Source organism: Chelonoidis abingdonii, chromosome 1 (assembly GCF_003597395.2).
Source record: "Chelonoidis abingdonii isolate Lonesome George chromosome 1, CheloAbing_2.0, whole genome shotgun sequence".
Lineage (NCBI taxonomy): Eukaryota > Metazoa > Chordata > Testudines > Testudinidae > Chelonoidis > Chelonoidis abingdonii.
In genome coordinates this window covers 93503872-93517911 of record NC_133769.1, presented here as the reverse complement: position 1 = coordinate 93517911, position 14040 = coordinate 93503872, and the positions used below count along the sequence as shown (strand labels likewise).

Genomic DNA, 14040 nt, shown 5'->3' with positions numbered 1-14040 from the left:
AGCTGACTCAGGGTCACAGGGATGAGGCTCCAAGGCTGTGAAATTGTGGTGCAGACTTTCAGACTAGGGTTGTAGCCTGGGCTTTGGGACCCTGTGAGGAGAAACGATCCCATAGCCTGGGCTCCAGCCCGTGCCCCAAAATCTACACTGCAATTTTACAGACCTGCAGCCGAAGCCCCATGAGCCTGAGTCAGCTGACAAGCTCCTATCATGGGTGCTTAACTGCTGTATAGACATACCATCACATACCAGCAGGGCATGGGCAGCGAGTTCCATAGCCACGTGGTGCTCGGGCACCAGCAATATTTAGAGCCAGGGGCCCAGCTCCACCAATATTTGGGGCTGGGTGTCCTCCCCAGCCCACCCGCCCCCTGTGCTTTCCCTGTCCCCCTGGGCTTGGGAGCATGGCTGCTACTCTGAAAACTGACACATGGCCTCTTGGTGCAGCTCCAGGTTGCCTCCCTGCAGTAACTGCTGCCTCACGGTCCTAGTGCCCCCCCATCTCAACTGCCATGGCAGACTGACTCTGAGCCTGCCCTTTCCCCTCAGACCCTTCCCTTTTCCGGCAGGACCCTCCAGCAGCACAGGTGTCCCATCCTCCCTCGCCCACAGTCACCACTCCTGCCCCATGCTGGGCAAGGAGGCAGCCCCACCCCTCACCCCCCAGTGAAGCTACAGTCAAGGGCAACAGCAGAGGAGGAGGCGTACGCAGCACCCCCCCCATGGGGGAGGAGAGGGACATTCCTGGATCTGAGAGGGGCCCTAGGAGCACATGCAGTGATCATGTGCTGCTGGGGGGAGGGGGGCAGGAAAGGGGGGCTCCTCATCCCCCAGAGCTTGCTGCTGCCAGCAGGGAAAGGGCTGGGGGGTATCCTCCTCCCTGGCCCCTCTCCCAGAGCAGCCTGCCTGCACCCCAAACTCATCCCAAGCCCTGCCCCACACCAAAGCCCACACCCCCAGTCAGAGCTTTCATCCCCCAGGAAACCCTCAACCCTCTGCCCGAGCCCTGAACCCCTCCAGCACCCCAAACACCTTTTCCCCTGTCCCAGCCAGAGCCCTCACCCCCCAACCGTCTGCCCTAGCCCTGAGCCTCTCCCACACCCCAAACACCTTATCCCCTGTCCCAGCCAGAGCCCTCATCCTCCTGCACCCCAACCCCCTCCCCGAGCGCTGAGCCTCTCCAAACACCTGATTTCCAGCCCCAGACAGAGCCCTCATCCCCTACACCCCAACCCTCTGCCCAAGCCCCTTCCACACCCCAAATCCATCATCTGCAGCCACACCCCACACCTCTGCACCCCATCTCATCTCCAAAATCCCTCCCAGAGCCTGTACTCTGCATCCCAAACCCCTATCCCAGCCTAGGGCCTGCATCCCAGACCTCTTCCCGCACCCAAACTCCCTCCCAGAGCTGTGGGCAGGTGGGGGGCAGAGTTTGGGCAGGGGCAGGTTCTGGGCACCACCAAAATTTTTACAAACCTGCCACCCCTGCAGCAGGGCCAACCCTGCTTAGCTTGTGAGATCCTAAGCCAAGATAGAACTCACACTCTTATAGTTGTGGAACACCTTAGGACAGCAATTCCCAGTCTTTTTGTTAAAAGCTCCCTTACTCGTTGGTGGATAAAACAGGCTCTCCCTCCCATTTCCTCTTCTTTTTCATTCCCCCCTCTCTCTTTATTGTGTGTGTTTATTTTCAGTTTTACTCCCCTTACTCACTGGAAAGCTACATGCTGCTCAGGGTGGGTGGGACGGGGGCATCACTTAGTAGTGCTGGGGGACTGAGATGCTCTCACAGCGTTTGCGCCTGTGAGCTGCTATTGGATCCTACAGACAGTTGTGTTAGAGATCACTGCAGACACAGGGGGAAGAATGTAGATTTTAAGGACAATTTAAAAAGCTGGTTTTTATTTTTTTTTAAATCTATCCATCCAGCTGTAAAGCCAGGGTCTATTACCATTAGTTTAACTGTGTAGGGCTTAGGGAGAAATAAAGTTAAAGCAGTTCTCAACCTATTTATCATTGTGTAGGAATGAGTTACATGGGCCACAGGTTGAGAACCACAGCGCCCCCTGCTACAACTCCCCTCAGACTCCCTTGCCCAGAGACTTGTCCATAGAGCAGGGCTAGGAGCAGAGCCCTGTTACCCTGGGCACAGGACCCAAGCCCTGCCGGGCACCAAGTACCCTGGTGCAAGGCCAGGAGTGGAGACCTACATAAAACCTGGGGGTGCACCAGCACATCCCACTCCCATAGTTCTCTCACCTATGCTGACCAGCACTCCATACTCCCTCAATGCCCAGAGCCCTCCCCCCCAAGACCCACTCTCCCACACTATGGCCCCTGCAGCACTCAGACCCACTGTTGGCAGGAGCACTCCAGCAGGGCTGCCTGCCACTGTCTCCCCCCAGTTGGCCCTGCCAGGCCAGAGCAGCAAATTTTGAATTGTTTTTTAGCATACTGCTGTGTGCTAACTAGGCTGCATGCACTCCACGGGTTGAGAACCACTGGTTTAAAGTTTTGAAAAGGGAAGGAGCACCTAGTGGTTACAGTACTAGTATGGGTTGGTTTCCCTGTTCCACCACAGACTTCCTATGAAACTTGGTGCAAATCACCACTCAGGGTCTGTCATCAAAAACAACTGGATGGCAGCAAGCTGGGTGACTGTTCTTTTGCACCTTGCAGATACTTGTTAACGTGCTTTTTCAAAAAGAACTACCAGATCAAAGCGCTGTAAGGAGCTGTTACATGCCAGCAAGGTACCCACAAAGAGACTGTAGCAGACTGGTGGGGGGTAGAATCACATCCAGCTTCCTGCGGGCTAATTATTCCTGTAGACAAGCCATTAGTCTGTGCCTCAACAGGGATAACAGCAATTCCCTACCTCACAGAGGTGCTGTGAAGATTAACTGTATCACTGTAGTATCTGAGCACCAGAAAGTCTTTAAATAAGTACTTGATAGTTTTAGGTACATTTGTACATAAGATCACAAAGTCCAGTACTGTGAGCTGCTCCTGAGACAGAAACAAGTGCTTGAAGTCCCATTGAAAAAAGTGTGAAACACTCCTTTACAATAACAACGCTCTTGTGTCTAGCCCTGATAAGTTACAAGCTGTCACCCTTACACAGGCTTCAACCAAGTGATAGCATTCTACTCTTTTGGGAGGGAATGGACTCAAGAATTTGGTAGTGCACATCCATTTGAAGCTGCTTGGATGTTTGGTATCAATAAGTTGCTATTGCAAATGACCAGGATAAATAACTGATAAGGCAGTCAAGGTTAATGATAAATATTTTGCATCAGATGACCATCACCTTAGGCGTATGTTTGTATTATAGGCAATAGAGCTCGTCAACAGTATTGTTGGAAAATGCTATTTAAACTGTACTTTGTAAACTGAAACTTTGCAGGAATGTGTTTGATCTTGATGAACTTTCACAAGGAAGTAAGAACACTTGCTTTTGATAAATACTTTAACTGTAACTATTCCTGACTTTTACATATTGTATTTAATGTTTTAACATTAACAAACTGGCCCTGAATCAGTTTTTTAGAATTTTTAAATTTCAAAATTTTGTTTTTTCCTTCGCATTCAGAACCCCCTCCTCCAAATATCTGCATTTCTAAGCGAAGGGAAATTCTTGTTTCTGATCAGCTCTAACAGACACTTTGTAAACCACCCAGACAGCAGAATTATTCAGTTGCCTGAAGAGGTGGCATGTTGTTTTAGAAAGTAACAGAAGAGCACCCTTTCAGCTCATATTAGCACTGGTTTACCACCTGTGGGAATTAGAACCAGATTGCTGGTGTACTGAAAAGGAAGCTGAATTCTCTCTTCCACTTTTTACAAAGAGGTTCTCTGCTTCTTATATTCTGCTAAGCTCAGAAACAATACACAAAGGAAGCACTATTGAGATAAAGAGGAAGAACCAGAAATAGAACATCTGATAATCAATTACTGTTGGTCCAGCATAAAGGGCTTTGCTGCTTGACTGTGTAAAACTTCCCCCTAGTGTTAACTCTCAGGTACTACAGGCGCATAGAAAGACGTACATCAGTCTGCCCATGCCTCCCTATTTTCTTGGCATTTGTCCTCCAGCAGGAGTAGACTATATGAAGTCACTGCAATGTCTGGGACATCAGACAGCTGCCACAGAAAGCATGGTGACAGCATATGCTGAGTTGACTTCACAGTAAGGGTGTGGGTGGAGAAGGTGTTGACCTACAGGGGAGAGAAACCCCTTAAAACACATAACTTTGAAAGTTAGCAGAAGTGGCACAATAAGTTAGAATACACAGAAAGGCAAATTGATTTGTGGTTGAACAAAACATATTTGGAGTTTTTGCCCCAGCATGAGTGTCTCTGTTTAAGGCGAGAATCCTGTCCTGGAGCATCATATGCATACCCTGGAAAATTTAAGGTGCTTCTCAGTTTTCTTCTTCCTTCCAATTGTCTTATAAAAGAGGTACTCGCTGAGGTTTGGGTGGTGAGTGATGATAGGTTGCAGCATGACTGAGGGGAAAAAAGTGTCCATAGGCCAACATTTCCCATTTAATCCCTATAAAAATGGGCTTTGCGAGGAGACTGTTGCTTCCAGGTCCAGGGGACAGTCCAGCTGCAGGAGATGACTCCCTCTTACAGCCCAGCATTAGAACAGACACTAACCCTCAGTAGGACAACGGGTTCTAGCATACTACTAGGGTGCAGGTTCACCCTATGACTGAAGACGGTGCTGAAGACGCAGACATGATGGAAAATTTCTTTCCAACTGGCCTGCCATTTACAAGTGTAGTTCTGGAGGCTTCAGGTTTGATGGAAATACTTTGTGGTAGGTACCGCTCCAGCCCATTTAAACTCAAAGGGGACAGTAGTTTAAGTATCTGGCTAATGGGCTTTCCTTTTCTTCATTTTCCCACCAGCCACCTTGTTCCTGACACCTGTAGCTCCCTCTGTGTCGTCATCATCGGCCTCATCCCGGGATCGCTTCTTTTTCTCTCCCTGCTCCCGCAATTCCTGAAAAAACAAACAACCACCACCCCCCATACAAGGTGAGCAATTGCTAGGGCTCTCCACATTCAGAGAGAAATTCAGGGCAATGGAGAAAGGCAAGGGACAAGTGAAACATACCATACGAGCAAATCTCTGGGCTTCAGCCACACGCTCCGTTAGCATCATGACCTCCTCCTCCTGTGTGGGGAATACAGGCAGCTTCTTGCCAATGAGGTGCTCAATGCGCTGGAATAGTTCCACATCATACCTGGAAAAATGAAAGCCCGTACAGATCAGTCTTCCCAGGAATTCTTTGGTTCTCTTTAGCCACAGCCTCAACCCCGAGTCAGCCAGTCGTATGTAGCTCCTATCAGAGCTCACCACACTGAACTCTGTCTGCTCCTCAGGGCAAAAAAGATGCTCCCTACTCATGGAGCAGGAGGAGAGGTGTCCTACTCTGAAGCAGGCTGGAAGAGGCAGGCACACCCTGATGGTACTTACTGAGTGACAAAGGTGATGGATTTGCCAGACCGTCCAGCTCGAGCTGTCCTCCCCACACGGTGAATGTAATCCTAAAAGCAAATATCTCAGTCAGCAACAGGATGTGCTCCGCTAAATACTGAACTGAAAACAGTCCCTGGAAATGCGCTTTGTGCCCAAGTATACTGAGGCCCCAACAAGCAGCAGGTAAATGGCTACGCAGGGAGGACTACTCATTTCCCTAGGACAAAACAGAAGCCACGAGGGAGGGGAGAAACAATAGTCAGGATTTAAGCTCAAAGGAATAGCATGGGTAGCTCCCTGAGAATTGAGGGGACGGTGAAAGCAGCTTTCTAGTTTGTTATCTGGCATTAACCCATCTCTGAATTATGGTATAGGCCTACAACAGTGCCTCTCCTCATTTTTTCCTTTTCTGACAGTCAACTGCACTGCAAAATCTGCCGGACAAAATCAAACCACGACATAAATAAGGTGAACTATCAAGATATTTTTGGGTACACCCTGTTGGACTGGAATAGTCTACAGGATGTGGAAGTTCCATTGCGAGGATCATTTAATACTAGACAAAAGCTCTCGAGAACATACAGTGGGAAGCAGCCTTGAGTGGGCAAGACGAACTAGATCTGAAGTCTCCCAGCTGATCTGAGGAGCACTTGCTGGTTGTATGGTACTAATTCATTTCCTAAACCACAGTAAGGCAGATAAAAATACGTAAGCCACTTTTCTATACCTGCCATTGGCTTGTTATATGATTGCAAGAAATAAGAGGGGAAGAGGTCTGAGACAGTGAATTGTAAGGGGGAGGTGTCCACTTTGAGAAATCCTGGACTAGATGACCTAGCAGGTTTATTACTCCTAATCTACCCGTAGTCTTTTCACAATTTAAGATCTTCAAGTACAGGGACTATGTCCCTCTTATTTGTTTGCAGAGTCTAGTACACCACAAGTGTTACAGGAAACAATAGTCCGTTTTAATTTCTAGAATATGGAACATTGTTTACCTAACAGCAGGTACTGAGCTACAAGTTAGTCTTAACAAGCGATGCCATCAACTTGAAAAGTCACATCTGATAATGCTATGCCTTACATACAGAGATGTCCTAAGATTACTCTTCAGGTTTAGTAAAGTGTCTATTTCGGGTTGATAAATTTGTACAATTTCACAGCACTCTAGTCTAATCAGTTTCTCCCTTGCAAAGAAAATCGTTATGAACACAGAACAGAAAAAACCTAACACTGACTTTTTAAAAAAACAAAAAAAAAGTCCACAACATACAGAAACTGGGATCATTATAAACTGGACTATTTCCCAAGATTAAAGTGGATATTTTCCCTTTAGCATGACGCAACAGAAGCTGGAATTTATCCCCCTGGCCCTCCCTCCATGCACAGAGAAAGCATCCCTATGTATCACGCCCCTGGTTCTGCAGTACACACCAATGTACCCAAAAAGCAAGACCAATTGAAAATGTCACCATAGAAAAGAACCAGTACAGCTTCATCTAGAAGAGTGAGCTAAGAGCTCCAGTCAGCAGAGGAGAAAGAAGAGTCTTCTGTACTGAGCTTCGGTGATCAATCTTAAGCATCAGGGGATAGGAACCCCCGGTTATCAAGATGAGTATCTCACCTTGGAATGTGTGGGAATATCAAAATTTATCACCACATCCACATGTGGGATGTCCAAACCTCTGCTTGCAACATCTGTAGCCAGCAGAATGGAACGGGCCTTTGCCTTGAACTTGTTCAGGGATCCCAGTCGCTTATTCTGTGATAGGAGAAAGAAAAATAAAGAAACAAGTTTATAACTCAAAAGTTAAGGAATCAAATAGCAAAGGACTGATCCTATTCTTGTTAAACTATTGTTATCCTTTTGTATACAGAAGGATTGGGAGATTAAGCTTTCACCTGGAACACCCGATACTGGTACTCTGGAATTTGGTGGCTGCATTAATGTTAAATTAAGCTCTAGGGAGCCAGCCTTACACACGTTATGGTCACAACACAGTGGCACATCCTCATCTCATATACACCTACACAGCAAGGAGTGAGATAGGCTACTACCTGACTCATCTGTCCATGGAGGGGTATGGCAGTGAAACCCAAATTGCGGAGCAAGAGAGCTGTCCTTTGAGTGTTGTTGCAGGTACTGCAGAATATCATGAAGGAGTTCCCAGCCAGTTCATTCAGGATATAAACCAGGTAACTGTCCTGCAAGAATCAACACACACAGCAGTGGTACAGACTACATGAGAACAAAGGACAACTTCAACCATAAGCCAGAGAAGGTCAGAAAGAGCACGAGTGTAACTATGAAGAAGGAGCAAGAATGGCTTTGAGGATAGGAAGAGAAGAGAGTCATTACCTTGAATCTCGAGGGGATGAAAATATAATGCTGTTGCAGTTTTTCAACTGTCTGATATTTGGAGGAAACAGCACATTTAACAGGGTCCTTCAGTGCAGCACGCTGGAGCTTTTGCACCTGAATGAGGAATCAAAATAAGTCAGTACTAGCAAGACGCTAATCCTCCAGCAACACAGCTCTAAGGCTCGGTCTACACTACAAGCTAGGAGAATGATTTCCCTACTTGGGTGAATACCCACTTCGTCGGATGCACCATGAAAGCTCATGCTCCAAAACGTCTGTTAGTCTATAAGGTGCCACAGGATTCTTTGCTGCTTTCCCCTACTTGTGTACCGGTGTTAGCTCTCAAGATAGCATGGGCATGAATGGCAGTGTAGCCATGGTAGCACTGGTAGTGGAGGCATGGCTGGGTCATACCAAACATGTACCTACCAGTTTCAGGCAAATTTGTACACAGCCGGGTTAAGCCATCCCTTCACCACCCATGCTTCCACGGCTACGCCATTCTTACACCGGTGCTAGCTCAATGAGAGCTAGCATGAGCATGCATACACAAGCAGGGGAATCACATCCCTAACTCATAGTGTAGATGCAGACTTAGGGAGGAGGAAAGGGGTGTAGAAACATCTATCAGATAATCCATGACCCCTTTCCCCACTTTCAAAACACACAGGCTGATCTGAGAAAAGTTATGCTCTCACCTTTTTGGTCATGGTGGCAGAAAAGAGGAATGTCTTCCTGTCTCGGGGAATCACTTTTAGGATCTTATCCACCTGTAAAAGAGGGAGGAGGAGGCAAAACCTGCTGTTGAGGCACAGTAGAAGTCAAGACATGCACCCCTTCAATTAAGTGTTCCAAGCAGAGGATGCAGAGAATACATGAATACAGGCCCATATGCTAATCTGTCTGATATGGGAGGAGTGGCCATTGCAATAAATCCCTCTCCTTTTAGAAGAACCATATAAAATGAAGCTACTTTGTGGGCTGAGACACCTAGACAGTCACCATGGACTTCAAAAGTCAACAGGCAGTATATCTGCAGGAGTACGTACATCAGCATGTTCACCTAATGAGGAACACCACCACAAACATTTAGGGAAGAATCCAACAGAATTTAACAGAGATTAGCTCATTTCTAAACTGTTCTAAACTGAATTCTATGGGATGTTAAAAGTAACATATAATTTACTATTAAGTTTTGTGGGATAGTTTAATAAAGCTACAGCAACATTTCATTTTCTATTACAGTGCTTCTCAAACTTCATAGCACTGTGGCCCCCTTCTGACAACAAAAATTACTACACAACCCCAGGAGGGAGAGATCAAAGCTTGAGCCTGCCCAAGCCCTGTCACCTCAAGGGGGCAGGAAGGCAAAGCTGAAGCCCAAAGGCATCAGTCTGAGCAGGGGGCCTTTAACCTGAGCCCCACTTCCCCAGGCTTCGACTTCAGTCTGAGGCCCCAGCAAGTCTAATGCCAGCCTTGGAAACCCCATTAAAATGGGGTGGCAACCCACTTTGGGACCTGACCCACAGTTTGAGAACCACTGTCCTATTAAGTCTTATAGACATTTAGAATAGTTTCCTTAAAACTGTATTGATTTCATCTGTTAAATTCTATAGGACTTTTCCTTTACGGCGGGTATTGTAGGCCTCACCTCTGTCTCAAAATCCATGTTGAGGATCCGGTCAGCTTCATCCATAACCAGGTACTTAAGAGCTCGCAAGTTGAAACCTTTTGTGTTCTCCAGATGGTCAATCAGACGGCCCGGTGTTGCTATCAACAGACAATCAGAAAGAAAGGTAAAGGTGACAGTAATGGGAAAAATGTCCCAGAATGCAATCCACGTGAGGAGGGAGGGACTCTGCTATAGAATTGGCTTCTTTTGCCTAAAATTGTAAAGGCAGTCACAGCAGTACGGAGCTGTGCTGGGAACTGAAGATGATTGGTGAGAAGCCAAAGCAGACTGATTTTCCCTGGATGGAAGTGCTCCTGTGCACCAGAGCTGTCTTAAAATGAGACCACCAGACCAGGCTTTCCAAGGGAAAAAGTGGGCCACATCAGAGGCATCCTGAGAAGAGCTCTAGACCATGGTGCTTGAGTTCTTGGTGGAAAATGGGAGACCAGTCCCAAGGCAATGTGGCTGGGCCATTTTGAGATGAGCTGCATTGCATCCACTGTCCCTTCTTCAAAGCCAAGAGGAACATACTGAGGTTACAGTCATTGCTCCCTCCAGACAGATATAGGAACTTCTGACAACCAACACCACCATTTCACATTCCTTAGGAGGCCTGTGATCTTATGACAAGCATCACTCTACATGCTGATTTCTTACCAATTATAACATGCGGCTTCTTGGCTAAGGTCAGAGCCTGTGACATCATGTCAATTCCACCCACAACAACCGCTGTGGGAAAAAAAGAGGCAGAGTGAGTCCACCTGGAACAGAACCAGTACAAGCCACCACTATAATCAACAATCTACCTATTCCTGTCCCCTCTCAAATCCACCCACAATTTATGTATAGGAATTTAAAGCCACTTATCTTAATAAGAATTCTCTTTAACTACATTTTGGCATCCCTGACCAGTAACTGTCTTCCCCCAGATATCCTAATCCAGATTTCAAGTCCTCAGCTTATTTACTGTCATGCCCCTATGTTTTCCACAGTCACAAAGCTAGCTGCAAAATCCACCCCTTGCTACTAAGTTTAGCTGCAAAATCTGTGCATTCATTCGGAGTTCCTAGCCCTTATGGTTGTAAACTAAACCTTAAAACATTAATTTGAATATGGAACTGCTGCAGGGAGGCTGCAAAGAAAGCCTGATAGGTGTGAACTCCTCTATTCAGTTCATTGGGGTGGTGACTCAAATTTATGGCTGACAATTTAACACATAGTTATCAGTGATCCTCCTCACTTCCCTCTTGGGAAACGTTCACTGCCTGGATGTACACCTCAGAGAGGACAGACTGCTACGTGCTCTTTTTCACACTAAAAGGTTAAATACTACCCCCTCACCAACGATCCTTTCCCAATCCCATGCTCTATTCTTCTATCTCCCCTCATTCCATACTCTCTACTCCCTTCCTTACAGTTTAACAGCTTTCTCCTACTCCCTCAAATTTTCACACAGTACCATCTGAACTGTACAATTCTGAGGCCCACTAGAAGGCTACTCACCACTTTGGACACCAATGGAGGATCCAAGCGCTTCAAACTGCTCTGAGATCTGGAAGGCGAGCTCTCGGGTTGGGGTGAGGACAAGAGCAAAGAGGCGTTGGGGTGTTTCCAGCAGTGTCTGCAGGATGGGCAAAGCAAAGGCCCCTGTTTTTCCAGAGCCTGTCTCTGCTAGCCCAATGATATCCCGGCCTACAAGAGGAGAGGTGGAGGCAAAAGCCTGTTATACTAGAGCCTAGAGATATGCCCTCCCAGCATCATAAAAAAAAGAGAAACCCATAATGAGATTTGAGAGACCTGTACCAGCAAGTACTCACAGGAGCGAGAAAACAACAGGTGCAAGGACACAGCACCCGAATAGGGAGCCTCCATAGATCTTTGCAGCATTTAAACATGGTTTTAGTCCTATGTAACTTAACTTGAATCCCACAGTCCCTTTTATCTTTCCACTAGGTTCCAAGCAGCATATAGTTTGTCTTAGAACTTCAGGTTGCAAACTCTCACTTTACATTTCACTAAATCCAAACATTTCATACACCATTGCCCCCAAATGATTAAATATGTCCAAAAAAATTATCTTTGTCACTTCATGACTGATAAGGAAATCTGGTAAAGTTTTAGACATGTTTCAGGCCTTAGGAACCTTGCTGCAGACAGATCCAGTAGCAGTACCAACTTTGCTTTTGCAAAGACACCGTCTGTTCTGAGGCACGGGCACAACTTAAAATAACCCCAATCCTTGACTTCAACCAGGAAAGTTCCTAAAGTGTAACTAATTTTAGAAGTACTAATACCTATGTATCTTTTATTCAAATGTACCTGCCAATAAGTAATAGAACAAGCAAACACTGAAAAAATAACTCACCTTTTAAAACGTATTATTGAATTGTCTTCTTATCCCAATAGTATTCACTTTATTAATATTCTAGTGACTGAGTTCAGCGATAGGAATGTTAGCTAAAAACGTAACTGAAATGAGCAATTACAGGATGTTCCCAGAAAGCCATTTTGAATGAGCAATTATTCACTCTGGAAACCTGATGCTAAGATACACCTTCTTTCAGGCAGAGAGCAGAAGTCTACCATGCATCTATTAAGGATGTAAAAGGTTATCTGACCATAACTGTTAACCCACAGCCTGCACCAAGCCGGCCAGAGTGACCCCAGTCTGGCTGGAGGGATCTTGGTTAATCTGTTAAATGATATAATTTTAATCATTTAACTGATTACCTTTTTTTTAAACAATATTTACATACCTAGGATCTATGTGACTAATCAAGACAGATGAAATTTCAAATATTCACTACGAACTGTTAATGAAGTTGCTACAGAGCAAGATTTAGTTACTGGCATTAACTCGCAAATAGTTTTGAAAAGATCATGATATACAGTAACATTTTACAAAGAGGAAAAATAAAATTTGTTGAATTATATGCTATGAATGTTTCATCCAGCCCCATTAAACAGCATGTTTACCCAATGCCATATCTTTATAGTGCACTTCAAAACTAAACAGCAATACAGGCAGTGAGGAATACTGTATCCATCTGAAATCGCAGGGGAAGTTTAGGGTGACCAATTGTCAGATCTGAACTAGAATCTGGACAGGATACTGGAGTTAACATTCATGCTCCTGTGGAAAGTGAAGCACTGTCTTCAATCACCTCAAGAATTAGAGACCTTTACAAGATTCACCCATGTGAAGTCTACACCCTTCTTCCCACACCTGTTCTCAGAAACAGAAAAGCAGACTTTGCTCACCTTGGAGAGCCACAGGAATAGCCTCAACTTGAATTTTAGTTGGTGTCTTCCATCCCAACTGGTCACAAGTTTCACACAGCACATCTGTTACTCCCTGAGAGTGAAAGAAAAAAGGGGACAAACATCAAGAAATGGCCAAGAACTACCAAGTTAGCTAATCAAATGCAGCTGACACAGTTAAGTCCCTCCCAGTCAACCCATGAACACTCAATACTGCACCCACAAACTGTGGGGATCGCTTTTAAGGAAATCCCTGCATTAAAAAAAAGAGTCTTATCTGTCTTAAAATGTTACCCCCTATTACTATAAGTACCTGCTAATATCACTATAACTAAGATCACGGGGGGGGGGGGATTTCTTTTTTCCAATTCATGCATTCCACAGCACTTTGTATACAACCAGTTGCATTTCCCCATGTCTTCCCTGTTACTTGGCTGTTTTTTCATATAGAAACAGCGCAGAGAAAGGCATTTAAGAACAGAATAAAGTGATTTTAGCATCTCTTAAGCTCTCATATCAAGAGTAACTGAGGCCCCAAATGAAAGCTGGACAGTTTGCCAGTTAATACAAATAGTACCAGCACAGCACACCTGGAGGGCTGCGTGTTCAGGTCCCACAGCAAGTGCTGGCACCAGATCTACTTTCAACGCTCAAAGATTAAGCAACAAGCAGCAAGACTCAGCAGGCGGGGAAGGGCACAGGGTGGCATCACCCTCAGGTCCCAGGCAGGCGGAACGGGGGCGCTCGCTACGGTGCTTGGCCCCGACACCACCCTCGTACCTGAGCCCCGCACAGTCTTCAACGGCGGGGCGGGGTGGGCCGCGCGGTCCTTCCCACTGCACAGGTGGGCAATGGAGACCGAGGGAGCCGCTAGCAGAGCAGGGAACTGAGCCAAGTGCCCAAGTCCCAGGTTAACCCCCGCCCCCGCGTGCCCCGCAGGGAGCCGGGCGCGCCAGCTTCTGACGAGGGCGGGAGACGGACACCGCGCGGGGCCCAGAGCAGGGCGGAACCCGACAAGAGACACCAGGCCCAGAGGAGAAGGGGGAGGGGGACTCGCTTATCTCACCAGGTCCTTGAAGCTCCGCGGCTCTTCTACCGCCTCCTCCAACAGCCCATGCTCAGGGTTCGCCGCCGCCATCTTGCGCTTCACCTTTGACCCCCACCGCAGGGAGCGCGGGGACATGTGGTTTCCCGAGAAGCATCGCTTTCCAATGACGTCACATCCCGTCTCATGGCGACGGGACGGGGCGGG

General features: G+C 46.7%; 1 protein-coding gene across 1 annotated transcript; it reads right to left on the bottom strand.

Moving 5' to 3' along the window:
- Window positions 1-2924: 2924 nt before the first annotated feature.
- DDX47 (DEAD-box helicase 47) lies at window positions 2925-14008 on the bottom strand. Its single transcript, XM_032797429.2, has 12 exons — window positions 13855-14008; window positions 12789-12882; window positions 11031-11219; window positions 10185-10256; window positions 9507-9625; window positions 8554-8625; window positions 7853-7969; window positions 7552-7698; window positions 7118-7255; window positions 5491-5561; window positions 5128-5257; window positions 2925-5013 (listed from the first exon to the last, which is right to left on the bottom strand). The coding sequence occupies exons 1-12, from the start codon at window positions 13969-13971 to the stop codon at window positions 4885-4887; spliced, it is 1395 nt and encodes a 464-aa protein (XP_032653320.2). The 5' UTR covers window positions 13972-14008; the 3' UTR covers window positions 2925-4884.
- Between the last annotated feature and the right edge of the window lie 32 nt (window positions 14009-14040).